This window comes from Xiphophorus maculatus, chromosome 5 (genome assembly GCF_002775205.1).
Source record: "Xiphophorus maculatus strain JP 163 A chromosome 5, X_maculatus-5.0-male, whole genome shotgun sequence".
Taxonomy (NCBI): Eukaryota; Metazoa; Chordata; class Actinopteri; order Cyprinodontiformes; family Poeciliidae; genus Xiphophorus; species Xiphophorus maculatus.
In genome coordinates, this window is record NC_036447.1 from 9,995,812 (window position 1) to 10,013,130 (window position 17,319).

Sequence of the window (17,319 nt, forward strand, 5' to 3'; positions counted from 1 at the left end):
TAAATGGACAATTTTATTAAAAGATTTAGAGCTAAGCAAAGATGATCCAGGCACTTTGAATTCTCTTTCAAGGGCAAAGCTCAAAAAAGTATCCAACTAATTGGACATACGAGTTGCCTCAACTTGTTTTTGCAGGTCCTGATTCAACGTCAACAGCAGAGCTGTGATGAGAGGCAGAGGTGATGAGGGAAGAGGGTGTGAACAAAAAAGGAGGGAGACAAGATGTGCAGCAGGAAAAACACCCACTAAGTGGAAAAACTTAGCTCATATAAAAATAATACAGGGCGTTAGGAGAGGGTAGTTCAAAGCTTTTGTCATGTTCTAACCACAGCCAGAGTTAAACGACTTTTTCATGAACACAGTCACTTTGCACTATGTTGTAAAGTTCATCAGATGTTCAGAGATCATCCTTCTGTATATCCACCTTCTAGTTGAGTAAATAATTTGTGATATAAAATGGATCAAATACATTGCAGAGTGATGAAGAGTCTTCCCAATATGGAATTCTATGTGATTTGATAAACACTGTGGTATTTCACATCCAATTAAGCACTTGGGTTTTTCAACTGGTTTGCAAATATTTCACATTCCAAGCCCGACTAACAACTAAAGGCCCAAGAACAAGTACATTACAGGAAATCAGTAAGTCCGTTTCACATAATGAATTGAGCAACTGAAATAAACTTTTCAATTATCTTCCTCTTTATTGATTATGACTGTGTGCGCTATATCAATCAGATGGTTTAAAATCTTTTTTCATCCAATACTGCCCCCTTGTGCATCAGAAATTTTTTTTCTAATAATATTCAGGAAAACCAAAAGGTAAAAAAACAATAGATATATTATCTTTAATATATCTATTGCTAATATATCTGAAGATATATTAGCTAATATTGCTAACTTGCTAATATATCCAAAGATATATTATGTTCACTAGAACCTGACAGAGAGAAAAGAACACATTTTATTCCACCACATTTTATAGGCATTAATTTATTGTAAACGTTCAGAAAGATGGGGCAGAAGAAATACATAAATACTGTGGCGACATTTGTGGCCACATTATTGCATTTTCAGAGACAAGGAGAGCTGATTCTCGCAACACTCAGTTATTATTCTCAAATTGCACTATCCAGCACTCAAATGAGTGGCATCCATGTCTTTAAAAAAACTGGAATAAGTTAACATTGCTGTTTTTTGCAGGTCACAAAAACCTGGCATGCCTAAACACAAGTGTGGCCACTTCCTTAGTACAGAAACACATGCATACATTAGAAGTAAAAACTGACGTTTGCAGTTAAACATAAAAGAGCAGCAAAGTGTTTCTTTTATACACTCACACCCAATGAGGATTAACTGGGCTGTGCAAACAAGACAAAAATGTGTGGAAAGATTTGGCTATTTGTCTCTTATTATTGTTGTTGTTGTTTGTCCACAAGCATGAGCAGAAAAGCCATTTTATGTTATATACACTATTTACAGACCTCAGACAGCCCAAAAAAACATTATAATGCAATTAACCTCTATCACATCAGCATGCAACCAAAAATACCTTTATCTAACTCATGGCATAGCCGCAGCTTATCTAGATCTTTATAGAAATATAAATAGCTTTAGTTATTTTTATTCAGATTAAGCAAATTATCATTTTGTTACAAAATAAATATTTTATCCACAAAATGAGAAACACAAGTGGAAAGAATCAGGAAAAAGTAGAAGGTTTATATGTGAACACATATTTTCTCCAGCAATTAAAAGGGACTTGTAACAATAATCTATTGGTTTTAATGAGATTCTTCAAAGATCATTAAATTCTAAATGCATAAATGTCCAAATATGTTGATCGGTCAAAATTGGCCTTTTTGGGTACCATGGTAACAAAAGTTGGATCACTTTACCAGGTGATCACCGTGTCTTCAGCAGTAATCTGTATACGGCGAAGCCCAGTACTGCAAACACGGTGGCCCCGACACTTGCTCTCAGCCAGAAGGTGGAGCTTGTCAGGTCTTCTTGGATTATATGCCTGTTGAGCAAAGAGACAAAAATAAATACACAGATAGAAGGAAACAAAGAAAGACATAAAAGAGATGTGAACAGTGAAAGCACCGGAAGGGTAAAGGTCGAGTTTATGCATTACAGATTTGTCAAAACGATGTTAGATGCACCAAGAGATCAGATGATGACTGGAATCTGTCAATTTTCATCTTGAACCTGACCAGTAAAAGGTGGAAGTAACTTTAAAACAGGAAACCATATTTTGTTTCTGGTCTTCCTGTTATCTGGTTCAGAAAACAGGAAGGCCAAGCACATTCTTCTTCTTCTTTAACTTTTATACAAACAGGACTCCTGGAGATCAAAGATCTCTTTTAGAAGAGTGTATTGCAATAAAGCAGATTTGTTTTTATCATTGTCAGTTTCTTGTCATGGAAATAATGTAAGCATTTCAAAAATCTCAATAGTTGAAGAAAGGTTCTACATCCTCTGGGCAATATACAAATAGATACTGGTTTTATTAATGCTAGCTACATTACAGCAACTTCTTTCACTCACACCATGTGACGTCTCTGCTACTCTTACCCATCAACTTTAACTATTGCAAATTCATTGATTTTTCTTGTTGGCAAGTGTTTTCAGAAATCTCATAAAACTTTTTTTTCTAAAAACTTTGCATGTCCATGACCTCTTTGGATCAGTTTACTCATAAAAGACTGCGTGAGAATGTATGCCCCTCTTCAAACTAAAATAACTAACCTATCAACTACCGGTAGACAAATAACTAAGTAAGAGCCAATTTTATTTCTCTAAGCTGCAAGTTTCTTTAAACTCCCCTTTGCCAGAAGGCATCTATTGCATCTGGCAAAAGAAGCACAAAAAGACTAAAATCTACAAAGTCGCAAAACAGCAAAGGTATGAAAAGCCAGAGAGGGATTATTATCCAACGCTGGATGGATAGAGAATATGTCTTAAATGCCGTTTTTTAAATTTTTTTTAAAAGAGAAACTGGGATTGGGCAGAGTTAGTAATGCTAGGTAAAAGCTTTTCAAAACCAGAAATCGGCCACAAAAACCAAATTCTGATTCACTGACTATTTGCGATTTAAATATTCACTTCTTTCACTTTACCTACTGCCTCTTTGCAGTACACATCAAATTGGCAAATAAAAGTCTAAGCAATGACAGTAGCAAAAAAAAAAGAAGAATCAGAAGAAGCAACTGAAGGTGAACAACAAAACATGACAGAAGCTTTGAAATGTGAAGACATTGAAGAAGCAGGCAGGCAGAGAGATGAGAGGATTAAGAGTTAGGACATGAGACAGCAGGACTAGAAATAAGAACTTTGTTAGATGTAATTTATATAACAATGAACAGTTTGAGCAGCTTACAATCCTTGTTAACAATAAAGTCTAAAAGATGAAGCTTATAGGCCTTTACAATTAAAATCAAGATAAACATAACCTGTCAGGAGGGAAAAACAGGACTATCTAACACCAAAAAAAAATTATTTTGTGTATAATTTTAATAATTTAAAAACAAAACTTGCCTAAAAAATCCATTTAATGATGAATTACCATCAATATCACCTAACAGCCTGATTAAGAATGACGAATGAAGGAAGCAAAGTAGGGAAACAGGAAGACAAGCATGCGCTGGCGAGGTCAACACATAAAAGAAGGAGAAAAAAGAAGAAGTTTCCATTAGAGACCTTCTGAGCACGACAGCGTAGAGTTTGGCCCTGACGGTCTGCAGCAGCTCAGAGTTCAGGAGGTTCTGACACAAGCAGAACGTGCACCGGTTGCAGGTGCACATGCAGCGCAGCCGGGCGTGGCTGAGGAGAGAAGCAGGGAGGGCACACACCGGCACAAACACACCAACGTACAGGGGGCGTAACAGACAGACACAGAAGAAAAAAGTTCAGTGTTTAAATGAGGTAATCAGGTACTCAACAAACACAGAAGTATTTCTGAGGTTTTCTGCATTTAGAAAAACAATCCATTATTGTTAATGTCCCTATAAAACATTACAGGACGCAGAGAGAAGCGTCTGAAAGACCACTGTAAAACTACCCAAAAGAAAATATGTTGATAGAACATATGAAACAGAAATACATGAAACAACTAATTCCCGCACAGGCTGGGAAAAGGGAATTATATTTTACTTAGTTTCACTCTTAACTACAGGATGAAAGATGGTTTGTGTTTCCAGTTAAAAACAGCTTGACTGGCTACATACGCAACCCAAAAGCAACATCCCAAACCCAGCATTGTGAATGCATGAAGAATATAGTGCATGATGAAAAAGAGTCCCACCTACAGCTGTTACATCATACAGCGCTGTTACACAGACCTTTCTAGTTAACTGGTAAACGGTGATCATAAAAGTAAAAGCATTCCCCATTCTCTCTCTCTCTCCGTTTCTAAAGGTTAATTTCTGCAGGTAGGTCAAAGCTGAAAAAAATACTCTGGGAGCATATAATCATAACTTCACATTACAAATTATTACATTTAAAAGGGCGAAAATATAAATAAAAGTCAGACAACCTATAAATCTTGAAAAAATTGTAAATAAATAAATCACAATCATCCAGTCTATTGTTCTATAAACCAGATAAGTCCTTTTAAAATGAACTTTTTTGACAAGCAAATGTAATTTAGAGCTCCAATATATCCACTACCATATGTGGGCGATGGTGCATCATCTGGAACCAGTGCCTGCTTTGTTTGATAAACAAATCAGATTATTTGTACCTTCCCTTCTTTTTCACAACTTTCTGCTGTGTTTTTTGTTGCTTTGTTTCTATTTTGCTACTTCTATTACTTTACATTTTCCTCAATTCCAGACACAGAAGACAGTGTAGCCTACAAGCCTGAAACCAATGAAATGCCGGCATACATACGGGTACATGGCCATCGTGGTTAGCTTGGTGTAGATTTCTCTGTTTGGTTCAGCTGCCGTGTTACAGGTGAAGGACTGCGGAGGCGGCATCTTGTGCCTCCTGCAGAACTCCAGAGGGCTGCAGCCGTACATCTGCTTAACCTCGGGTAAGTCCGACTTGGCTGCGATCATCATGCACGGAGTCTTGCTGTCCATGAAGTATTGCTGTGGAAGAGATGAGACGGAGAGATCTTAAAATTCTGAGTTTTGGATGGAATTCTACTGATATGTGAACAATGCACAGCGATCCACCTTAAAGACTTTGGCGCAGTATTCAAATGAGTAGGGGTTGCTGACGTCATACACCAGACAGACAATGTCGCAGGCCATATCTGCATCAGTCAGGTAGTCGAAGTCTGGGAATACCTCATGAAGCTGCAAAGGAATGGCTTAATCAACCACTAATGTAGAAAAAACCGATCATAGTTTATTTACTCAGTTAGGACCGTATGATTTCTAAATTATTGAAAACAGTTACAAAATAGCAGAGTAATTGCTTGCAATAATGTGCACAGTGAAAAAGCAAGAAAAGAGTGACTGGGTTGGTCGTTGCAGTTTCCTGACTGTATGTTGTGACCGGGTCAGGTACGGTTCTGCACTGTTTGAAACGCTGTGTAGGACAAACCACAGCACAGAGCAGCATGTTGCTATGACACTAGTCATCAAAAAACTCTATGTTTAACTTAAAATGTTTGGTGTATGAAGAGAGGAGTTTCATTAGCACATTGTCTCTTTCTTGTTGAGCAGCCGCAAAAAACAATAAATAATTTTTCGCTTTATTTTTAAAACATGGAATTTGAAAAAATATAACTTGAAATACACAAATGTAACTTGGGTAAATTTAAGCATTAAGTTAACATAAACTTAATTTGTTAAGTCTTACTGTTATGCTCTCACATCGGCGCATCAATATATTTTTCTCCTATCCCTTTTGCTTAAAAACTCGCTTTGACATAAGAGGAGTTAAATTGACCTGATTGTTGATTTTGCATATTAAACTGCTTAAATTTGGCTAAACAGTCTCAGTCTGAATTTACTCCATGTCTTAAGTGCTATACCTACGTGCCACAAAACAAAAAACCAAAAACAAAATCTTTCGTATAGCAATTTCTGCTAAAATAGTGATCATGACTTTAACTGTAAAAAATTTGGAAAATAATATTTTTGCTACTTTTCCTGCTCATAAAAGTTATGATTAATTATGCTCCTATATAATGTAACGTGTTCTGTTACTTGCAGATCATTTCTACTACTGATGAATTGCTAAGTAGAGCGATCCGTATATATACAAGCTGTTAAAGTCAATGAAAACCATAGATCTGTATGTTGCGGCCCTTGAATCACTGACTATTCGCAGTCTATGACTTGTGAAGCTGCCCCAAATTCATGGTTTTACTTTGCTAGGAGATTAATTTGGATTAAATTGTTCTTGTGGAAAACCAACTATGGCTCCAATTTTTAAAAAACAATCTTAATACTTTTGTCAAACTGAAGAGTGTGCATTACAAAAACATCAAGTGAACAAGATAAGAAGCTTGTATAACTGGCTCTAATCACTTCATGGTGGCCTAGTACAAGTATAAGCATCATGCACAACATCTATACATTTATAAGGCTAGCTTAAATGTTGTTGTTGAGTAACATGATTTTAATTTTCAAGCTTTGAACTTCACCACCTTATATGTTTCACATGGAGTCTTGGAATGAAAATATGAATTTTGGTGGCATAAATCAATATAACATATGGATTACAAAATATCATTAAAACCCACACAATGGAAAATATATAGAATTTCAAATACTCACCAGAAGGTATTTTTCCTGACCGTAAACATATGTTGTGCTGATGGCGTAGTAGGATCTATGCTCCTCTTTAATCATCTTCTGTCGCTAGAAAGAAGTGGAATGTTGCATAAACATATCTACAATCCCTACTGCATAAAATAAAAATAGGTCATGTGAATAAGTAATATACAACTACAAGGCTGAAAGGTCAAATTAGAGAAAAAAATCTGACAGTTATACATCTAACAATTATATGACAAAATACAGAAGGTAAACTTAGTTAAATTACATAAATAATGTGTCCAAACTTTAACTATAAACATAAATTGTTTATTTTATCATTATTTATTTAGAATATGAAATGGATGCCTAGTTTCCCACTTATTTCAAAATAAAACACATTTCACACTGTCAAATAAAACTGAAGGAGGCATAACAACTTAAGTTTTGTAACCATAAAATTATTAGTAGCTAAACGGTTACTAATAATCACCATTCTAGAGTGAGGGAAAATCTCAAAATGCCATACTGGTGCATCAGGTCAAGCAAGTGGAACTTTTTTAAAACCTGTTGTTATGACCCAGTCCAGCCATAAATACCAGCCCTACTTAAGGTTAATCAGATCATTACACTTTCCCACCTTTCAATCTTCTCTCACATCAATTTTAAGAAGTGACTGCTGCCTAGTATAGCCCACCTATTGACAAGCGTATTATAATGAGTTAATCCTGCTAATCACGTCACCAGTCTGTGGCTTTAATGGCTGTAGCTGGTCTGTGTATTCTCTCTACGTTAACATTGTTTCCGGCGCCTACCACGAGGTTTCTACCCAAGAAGGCCTGCAGGAAGCCGCTCTTCCCGCTGCTCATGTCTCCAAACACGTTGCAGCGGAAGACGTTGCGCTGAGTCTGTTTCTTCTGCAGGTCAATCTTCTTAGCTCTGGTCGCTGCAGGGGGCCAAAGCACACATACAGGTATCAGCGGATCAGATCAGGCTGCTGCCGGACACAAAGCAGCTAGTGACAACAGAAACATTATTGTTTAACCGCTGCCGTTGTTTTCCAACACCACACCTGCGAGTTTTATGCATTATTTTAAAGAAATACAACTTTACTGTATTCTGTTTAATTAAGGGAAAAACACTGCACTGGTAAAATTCACCTGTAATTCCTGCTGTTTGGGACTCCTGCTCAGCAATTATTGAGTAGCCAAGGTAGCCTAAATACTCCAGACATCGCTGGACATCCAAATAAGTTGTTAACCTGCAAAAAAGCAAGATGAATATGATCAAAGAATCAAAGAGGTTGAAAGGAAAGAAAGAAAATGACAGAACAAGGGAGACAGGAAGAATAGAAGAGGAAAGAAATTAACATGAAAGCAAAGGAGGAACAAAAGATACAAGGAATTACTGAAGGAAACACACAAAGAAGAAAGAGAGGTAGGATATAATTAAGGAATGGAAGGATAAGTACACAAGGAAAAAGGAAAGGAATAAAGGGTGGATGTAAGAAAGAAAATGCAATAGGGAGGCCACCATAATAGAAAGAATAAGGCAAAGTCTGTAAATAGAAATATATTTCCATACTTTATTTTATTATGATTATCAAGACCTAAAAAAATACTTTAACCCCAGTCTGTACCCTGTTCTTTTTTTTAAGAAAAAACCCCCTCTCTTGTCCAACATTACTGAGTTAAAGTCTGTCAGAATGAGCTCAATAAAAGGAGGAAACCAATAAAAGATAAACGTCTGATCTTTCCGTGATTCTTACAGCTCTATGAGTCTAATATAATATCCCTCTCCTGAGTTTAAAATGGCTTGAGCATGCTTAACATTTCCTTTTCCTGTTCAGTAAACCTAAATCTATTAAGCTCCAATAAGCTCTGGCAGCTGACAACACGTGCATTTCTTCCTGCTATAACCCTAATAACATGGTAATGTGGCTGCAAATTTAAACAGGAGAGTTACTGTAAAGCAGGGGAGGAACAAATATCAGAATGGTGCAGAATGCCAATTCTGTTGCTTTAAATACTGTTATAAACAAAGTACGGTAATCACTAAGGCTGAGCTGCGGCTACCGACCGTTTGTTTGGCTAAGAACTGGTCCAGTTGGATCCTTACAGGCCTCCCAGCTTCTGACGTCTGACCTGCTGCGGCTTAGCGGGAAGCTCTATTGCTTCCTTTCTGCTGTCGTCACTCACTTTGTTCCTAGTTGTTTTTTATTAAATTTTTTACATGGGATTAATGGCTGATTCTGTTCATTTTGGCCATTAAAGCTGTTTTTTTTTTTTTTTTAATTAAAACACAACTGAAACGTGTTCACTGCCACTTCCTGTTCTCTGATTCAGAGCCCTAACATAGACATACATAGACTAACCCTATATGGTTAGTCTATATAACCATATAGGGTTATATAGACACTATATATAACCCTATATGGTGATATAGGGTTGTGGGTAGCTTGTGGGTAGCCCAGCTATCCACAAGCAGAAATCATTCAATAAACTGCTAAAACACAAAATCTTACTTAGTATTTGGGACTAGATTCTAGTGCAAATACCACATTACACTTGAAATAACACAAAACTAACTTAAAAGTAACTTCTCAGCAAGACTAAGTAGCTTATTTTAAGACAATAATTCCTTAATAGTTCTAATTCAACTGGCTGACTATTTCATATAACAAGACATTTTGCCAATGTGAAATAATAAGCCAGTAGAACTAGTATTTCTCATTTATATTAGGTAAGGTAATTATATTTATATATAGCACATTTTCAGCAACATGGCAGTTCAAAGTGCTTTACATGAATTTGAAGGAAATACAAACAAAACAACAAAACCAAAAGAAAGAGAAACAAGACAAAACTATATTAAAAGTATAAAGCTAAATGTTGGTCTAAAATAATAAGTACTCCATAATTATTAAGGAATTGTTGTCTTAAAACAAAATTCTATATCTTGCTAAAAAGTTACTTGCATGTTAGTTTTGTCTTATTTCAAGTGTACTAAGATATTAGGCAGCAGAAAGTTATGTGTTTTTGCAGTGTTCTCCTCCCATCTGCAGTACTTACGTCCACTGTGAGAGGTAGCCCTGGTAGGTGATCCAGCCTTGGTCATTGGTGCAAACAGTGTTGTTGACATCTGGACCCCAGGGCATGTAGGGGAAAACGTCAAACAAGTCCCTCAGCTCATCAGGCGACAAGGCACAGTCACGATCCTGTTAGTCATTAAAGGTTTTTTATAAATACGGTTGTCCAGATCTCTAGTGCCATGGAAAAAATTTTCTTGTTTTTCAAATACATTTTTTTTATTGGTCTAATATTATGATGTTAAATGTCATGTTTTCATTAGCTGTAAGTGGAAAATCATCATAATTAACAGAAATAAAGGCTTTCAAAAATCCATGTTTGTAATTAAACTATATAATATGTTTCACTTAAATGGGCTTTTTCATATAATTCCAATTGATTGAATGGGTCTGTAAATATTCTTGCAGTTACAACCCAACCTGGTGGTTTACCCTTGATCTGCAACGTTGTGTTGTATTACATAAAGTCTATGACTCCCAGGCTGCTAATGCTAGCAAAAGTTTAGTTTAAATGCTAAACCTTTGCTAGAATTGAAAGTCCATGGTTTTTAACCTAATCAACCAACATATAAATAGAGAACTTCACTATTAATTCATGACAGACATATGCAAAGTGTTCAAATATGTTCAAACCAGGAAGGATGAATACAGCTAAACTATAGACAGGAAAAAAGTTGAGAAATATAGATAATTTGTTCAATTCAGTTTTGTTTTCCATACTATCTCAGGCCTAGAAAAAAACCCCCATTAATCTCAAAACCACCATAAAGAGGTGAAGAGAAAATGAAAAACCTGAGAGGAATCCATCCTCAGAAAACAAACCTGACTGGATCTAGCTACACATTTCTAGGTGGAGACTAATCACTACAACATATAAGCGGCACGATCTGCCACTTTCAACCTTTGACTTTCCCTTCTTTAACCTCCGGCTTATTCTCCGGTAAATCCTGCTTCCGTGCCAGCAGGTTAAATCGCTCCTCAGCTCCTCGGCAGTGGGGGATGTGGGGGTGCGGTATTGGCAGGAGGAGAAGTATGCTGGTTTGTATTTCTGGTACTGAGAAGCTTCCCGCGAGTGTCTTGTCAGGACAGAGGCTAAAGCAAACAGAAAACAAGCTGCGCAGGGTCGTACCTTGTCATGTTTGTCAAAGACGCTCTGCAGGAAGAGGTAGGCATTGTGATTGAGCTCTGTGGTGCAGTCAGGAGGAATTTTCAGCCTAAAAAGAGCAAAGCGTTAGCTCGTATTTAAACACAGAGGTAAAGGTTGCACTGTATAATATCTATGAATATCAAGTGAGACTCACGGGGGGAAGAGATAGTCCTGATTTAACTCCAAGTCGTCATCGTACCCAAACCTCCTAAGAACTGTCCAGGTCGTTTCATGACGACCGCGCTGAATAAACAGTGTGTGCAGAAACAAGAAGCCTGCAGGGGGGGCATAAAGGTGCGAAATACAGTCAGGAATAAAGCAAGGCTGGCACATGCATGCATGAAAATGTAATTAAAGGCCAGATCACCGGTTCCAACCTTTTAGAGTGAGTCCATTATGCTGCACTCCATCAATCAAATTCTTCCTGACCACGTTTTTCACGTCCTCCAATGCCTGAGGCTCCAACGGGCTGTTAAAGCACACTCGCTGACACAGAAGAATATTTGTTAAAACTAAAGACACTGAAAGTTAACTTGCAGAATTTTGCGTCTGGTTGAAAAAAAAAAACAAAAAACAAAGCCGATTCACCTGGAAGAAGTTGAGCTCATTATCGTTGAGGATTCCATCATTGTCCAAATCCGACACTTTGAAGATTCGGATCAGCGCTTTTACACAAAGAGGCTTCATCTGGAAGGACAGATTCAAGTAACAAATTCAAAATTAATAATAATAAAAAAAATACACTTAGCCTGCCAGAAACTAAGTACTTTTATATCTTTTATGACTAGTGTATCTAAGTAGTGGCAGTTTACACCAACAACACCACTCTTTGGTGTGTAGGTTAGCAATCTGCTGTATCAGATTTCAAAAATAAAGTATTTTGAATCCCAAAAAAGCTTCTAAAATGAATCTATTTCCAATGGAGGATAATCAGGTGTTCATTCACACTGAGCTTTAAACAGAAACCTGAAGTCCTGTTAGCTTCAGCAGCTAACAGGACGCTGAAAAAGCTTTTAACTCTCAGAAGAGTCCAGTTCTGTCTACACAAAATACGCACAGCATACTGTTCACTGTTAGTATCTCGAACTTCATTTGTGATGCTAATTACTAGCAATCAGATGTTTAATATCCAGAAAACAGGACTAAGTACTGTTTTTGTTAAGAGTTCTTAAAAGAAAGACCTGAACTAGCAAAAATCTGTGACCAGAAATTTGCCACTAAAACTCCGATTGATGCATCTATATTCAGCACAGGTCTTGATGCAAAGTAAGAGAGGTGCATAGTTTGTTCCTTTTGCTTACGTCTTTTTTCTCAGGACAGTAGAGGGGACCTGTGGGATGGAGAACTGCCTTTTGGGCATAGTAGAACAGCTCAGAGATGTTCTTCAGGTTCTTTGCCGAACACTATGAACAGAAGAATAAAACAAAACTTATATGTTCGTGTTTTTCCTATGTTCACATGCAGGTTTGAAGCCCTGAGAAAAAGAAGCACTGCTTAAAGAGCTGCTCTAAGTAGCAGTCAGACAGGGTATTAAGACACGCGATCCGTCTAAGCAACGCTTCAGACTAATTGGTGCGTCTGAAAAAACAGCCGCAGGTGGAGCTTTGCTTAGAGATCATCAACATGTAAGAACTTCCTGTCGGGAGTCAAGACAAACTGAGAAAATGTCAAAAATGTACTTTTTTTCTAATCTCAAAAGAAGACACCGAGTGATTTTAAGAAAAATGTAAAAATTCACAATGAGCTCAAGTGTACTAACATGATAAGAACACAGTTCCCTTTGGGCTGAAAAGCAACAATTTAAATGTTGAAAGATTGGACTTATATAAAGCAATCAGTTTATATAGAGAGAATATGCTGACTAAATGAGACAGATGTGTGTTTTGGGAGGTGGGAAAAAAATAGTTTTGATAACAACCATTAGATGCTATCTACTTGCCAACTTGCTGTTTGGGAGTGATGCCAGAAAAAGCATAATGGTGAGGAGTTTGTTGAACTCTACTGGGACTTTAACAGGAACTAAAGCACTTTGGTCAGATGAAACAAAGACTGAGTGTTTTCAGAAACAAACACTGCAGGTTTATTTGAAACAAAGTGTTGATTTAAAGTATGGTGTAGGATCTGTCCCAGTAATGTTGGCCTGTTTCTATAGCACTCTTGTTAGATTTCATGCCACTATTAAATCTTTGAAATACCAGAAGAAAATGAAAATAAATAAAAATCTGGCATTATTGGATTTTCAGTGGGGTTTTTTCAGTGTGAGATTATGCAACTGCATTAAAGGATGAATTTATTTCAAAGCCTTTTACGCTTTTGTACCGGGGATGCCAATAAATTCAGGGAATGTTGTGTATATAATTTGATTATGTATTTATCATTGAACAAACTGCATGATATTATCCTTGCAGACGTTACACTCTCTCACCTCAACACATGTCTCTATTTCACTGTACTGGTTCATAATGGGCAGAATGGTCTCCATGCTGCTGTGTTCCACCAGGTCTGACTTGTTCCCCACCAGGATAAGAGGAACTCTGGGCATGTTAAGACAAACATGTCAAAAATCAAAACAAGCAGTAATAAAAACATGGAATTTTGAAGAGGGCTTCTCTTTCTATATAGTTTTTTAATGTTTTAGAGGAGCAGTACGATCTGCTCTCCGCTGCATTGTTTAAATGTGCACACCTGCTATCCTTGTCTGTGTTCTCGGTGATGAGAGGAATCCAGTGGTTTGTCACCTGTAAAGATATTTAGGACAGAATATATTATTTCTCAAATTTTTAGTCTTCCAACAATCACACTGACGTTCTCATGTGCTGAAATGTTTAACTGATATGTAAGCAAATTATGGAAATGCCAGCAGCAGAAGAGGCTCGCCTTCTCGATGGATGTCTTGTTGTTGACAGCGTAGACGATGCAAATCACATTTGCCTAAAGGAGAGATCAGCAGAGTCGGCCATTAGGCTTTCGCCTGAAGTTAAACACTTTGAGCTGGCTAATTCACTAACTGACCTTAGAGATCTCCTGAAACAACTGCTCGTCTGTCTGCTCCGCCTCTGTGGAAGGAGCACAGGTAAAGCATCTTACAAAAGTAGTCGTACCTTTCACATTTTGTCATGCTGTAACCACAGACTTTGGTGTATTTTATTAAAGTTTTAGATCAAGTTTAATAGATCAACACAAAGTAGTGCCAAATGGTCACCAAAAAAGAAAAGAGACACGCTATTTATATTTAACATAACAAATCTGCTAGATACAAGCTGAAATTCCTGATACCCCAAAATAAAGTCACCTAATAAACTCTTTGAATAAGCAAATAGAGTCCACCATTTGTAATTTTATCTCAGTATAAATCCAGTTGTTCTTTGAAGACCTGCTTGGTTTGTTAGAGAACATTAGTGAACAAACAACAACATGAAGACATGTAGAACATAGCAGACAGGCAGGTCAGGGAGAAAGTTGCTCAAAAAATCCTTCAAAAATCAAGAGCCATAAACAGTTTGACACAACTGCAAACCTCAAACAATAGTCTTCCATTTAAACAGACACACCGAGCAAAGAGAAGCAGTTCAGAGGCCTGCAGTAGGAGCGAACAATGTGCATGCAAAAATGTACCACAATATTTTGTGATACTTTTGGCACAATAATAAGTTGTGATAAATAACTATCTACTTTACTGCAGTCTTTTTTAGGTGACGATATGGCAGTGACTGCAGTAAAAATCCCACAAACAAAAATACAGCTCTTAAAAGCATGCCATTTGAAATAGGCTTCTTATTTTTACATAAAAAGTGAGACTTGTATCATTAAACTGCACACAATAATCATATTTTCAAATGTATCAATGATCTCATGAAACAAATGGTGGGAAAAATTGCAACTTAAACAATTATGAGAATATAGGATATTTGGAGTATTCAGACATCATTAACTGGAGCTTCTCATTGTCGTGATATAGACATATTCTTATCATGACAAGAAATTTCTCAGTAAATTATGAAAGATGATGGTGGCAGCATAATGGTGTGGGAATGCATTTCTTTAAGCAGGGACATGGAAGTTGGTCAAAGTTTTTGGGAAGATGGATGGAGGTAAATACTGGGTAATTCTGGAAGAAAAACTGTTAAACTCAGATGCTTTTCATCCAACCTAACTTGAGCTTTTTTGCTAAGAAGACAAAACAAAGATGTGAGTCGGTAGTGAAAAAAATGGGTGGAAACAAAACCAAAACACAGTTTAAGAAATTGTTGATTCTGAAAAGCTGAATACATATCTACACTATTGTTAAGAGACAATGTGTAAAAAAAACTAAAAATCATGCATAACTTTACAATTCTGCATATTTATGTTGGTCTATCAAAGCAGTCTGGAGCTTAACTATGTAAATAGCTATTTTTGCACTAAGTCCAGCTAGATAAAACTTATTTACATAAAATATATGCATAAAAAAACCATTTATATTTTTTGATAAACATCTATGAAATAAAATTAGTCATTTTCAGCTATCCACAATTTTATTTCTATTGTTAGGTTCTACAATAAAAAAGATATGACATGAATTTGCATGCATTTTCGTCAAAGCAAGTTGCAGACCTCTGGTCTATCAGAACAAATCCTAACAGAATAACATAGCTGCAAAGTAACAAAATAAAAAACTTCAAGAGGTATGAATGTTTTAAGTCACTGTATGGGGAGGATAAAACCCAGATAAGAGGGACGGATCTGGCCTCTTTGTACCTGAATAGTCCACAATGTGTGTGGGAACTCTTTCTGGTGTCACATCTGCTGGTATGGTGATCTCCTCGACGCGATAGGGAACCTGGACCAAACAGAAAACACTCATTACTGCACATTAAACTGGTCAGTAAAAAGCAGCAGTGTAAAAGTAAACAGCTCATACCACTTCTGGAAATTCTTCGCTGACCAGGGACATGATGAGGGACGTCTTCCCCACCTTGGCTGGGGAGGGAGGTTAGAGATAAATGTTGCATTTGAGCTGAAAATCCTCATTAAACATAATTCACAAATAGATTAAATTCATTACAGTGCATTTGCTAGGATTAGAGGGCATCACTTAATTGTTTAAACATGACGTCACTGACCCACACTTTTTGAACTTATGAAACTATATTACAGAAATAAAATATGTGCATAGTTCCCTTCATCCTGTCATCTCCAAAAGCTGCAGCTAATCACTTGCATTAATAAAAGCACGCAGGAAAAATGTTCACAGGGAATAATACAAGGGTAAGTACCTACTTTTAATAATAATAATAGTGTGTGGAATAATTACAAAAGACCAGTTAGATAATTCCAGAATAAGATGAGAGACATCCACTGAGCCTCCATCATCATCATCATGATCATCATCATGAAGACATTCAGCATCACATGCTCTGGTGGGAGCATCTGTGTCATTTAAAGTGAACAGAGGCTGACTCTGCAAACACATCGACAGCCAAACCAAAGCTTCACTCACGTTCCCCCACAAGCAATATCCTCACGTCCTTGCGCATCTTCTCCAACGTCTTCAGCAGAGTCGATGCAGAGGTCTGCGCTCAGCATTCATGCTCCTGCCCCGGTGCAGAGGAGGGGGGGACAGCCAGCCAGCTCACCGCGGCCTGGCCCGCTCGCTAACGGCTATGTCCGCATTTCAACTCCGCTGCGCGCTGATTCCCAGTGAGCGACGCATCCCTACATGTCGGCACTGCACAGCCGGTTTTAACATCCGGGGTGACAGAAGGGTGCGTTATAAACTAATACTCCGCCTGGCCGCCAGTCTCAGCCGGACAGACATTCAGCTCCCAGCCGTGACGAGACAGCGAATCAGAGGACGTTTCTGCGCCCGCTGCACTGCTTCATCGGCGGGCAGAGCTCCGCCACGCCTCCTCACTTCAGCTAACACAGGATTAAACATGTCAAATATTTCAGATATACGTACAAAGTACTTGTCACTTTTGCAACATTGAAATAAACACTGTTAGAGTAGCTTTAAAACAGAACAGTTTAATTGTGTTGTCGGTCACTTGTCTTAGTTGGCTTTCTCTGGTACAAGAAAACTGCATCCGAGTGTGTCATCTGAATATTTTTTACATCTTTACAGAAAGCTTGGTCAACTTGCGCCAACGTGTGGCAATAAATGAAAAACACCATACACAAACGTGTGGAGGAGAGGATTTGGGAAGCAGATGAAAGCAGGACGGTTCTGCTGCTGGACTTGAAGAAATTTAATATTAGCCAGTGGGTAAATATTGTGTACTGCACCTCTTCTAATGTTAGATTTATGTTCCAGTAAGAGGTCCTGAAAAAAAAAAGTCAAACTCAAATCCAGTTCCAAAATTTTTATCTTTATCTTCACAGATATGTAG

The 17,319-nt window shown here is 37.4% G+C and overlaps 1 protein-coding gene across 3 annotated transcripts; it reads right to left on the bottom strand.

Moving 5' to 3' along the window:
- Positions 1–977: 977 nt before the first annotated feature.
- On the bottom strand, positions 978–16,839 carry LOC102219294 (mitochondrial Rho GTPase 1-A). 3 transcript variants are annotated; one of them, XM_023334667.1, is made up of 20 exons: positions 16,431–16,839; positions 15,852–15,910; positions 15,689–15,770; positions 13,964–14,007; positions 13,829–13,882; positions 13,637–13,689; positions 13,377–13,485; positions 12,253–12,354; positions 11,540–11,638; positions 11,329–11,437; positions 11,106–11,226; positions 10,934–11,018; positions 9,788–9,933; positions 7,877–7,977; positions 7,532–7,662; positions 6,738–6,815; positions 5,184–5,306; positions 4,894–5,096; positions 3,703–3,825; positions 978–2,023 (listed from the first exon to the last, which is right to left on the bottom strand). In XM_023334667.1, exons 1-20 carry the CDS (start codon positions 16,465–16,467, stop codon positions 1,906–1,908), a joined length of 1,977 nt encoding a protein of 658 aa, XP_023190435.1. In that variant the 5' UTR covers positions 16,468–16,839; the 3' UTR covers positions 978–1,905. The 3 variants fall into 3 exon arrangements, with proteins under 3 accessions (XP_023190435.1, XP_005797562.1, XP_023190436.1); XM_005797505.2 differs by having other exon boundaries at positions 6,738–6,821; positions 16,431–16,838; XM_023334668.1 differs by lacking the exon at positions 3,703–3,825 and having other exon boundaries at positions 6,738–6,821; positions 16,431–16,838.
- Between the last annotated feature and the right edge of the window lie 480 nt (positions 16,840–17,319).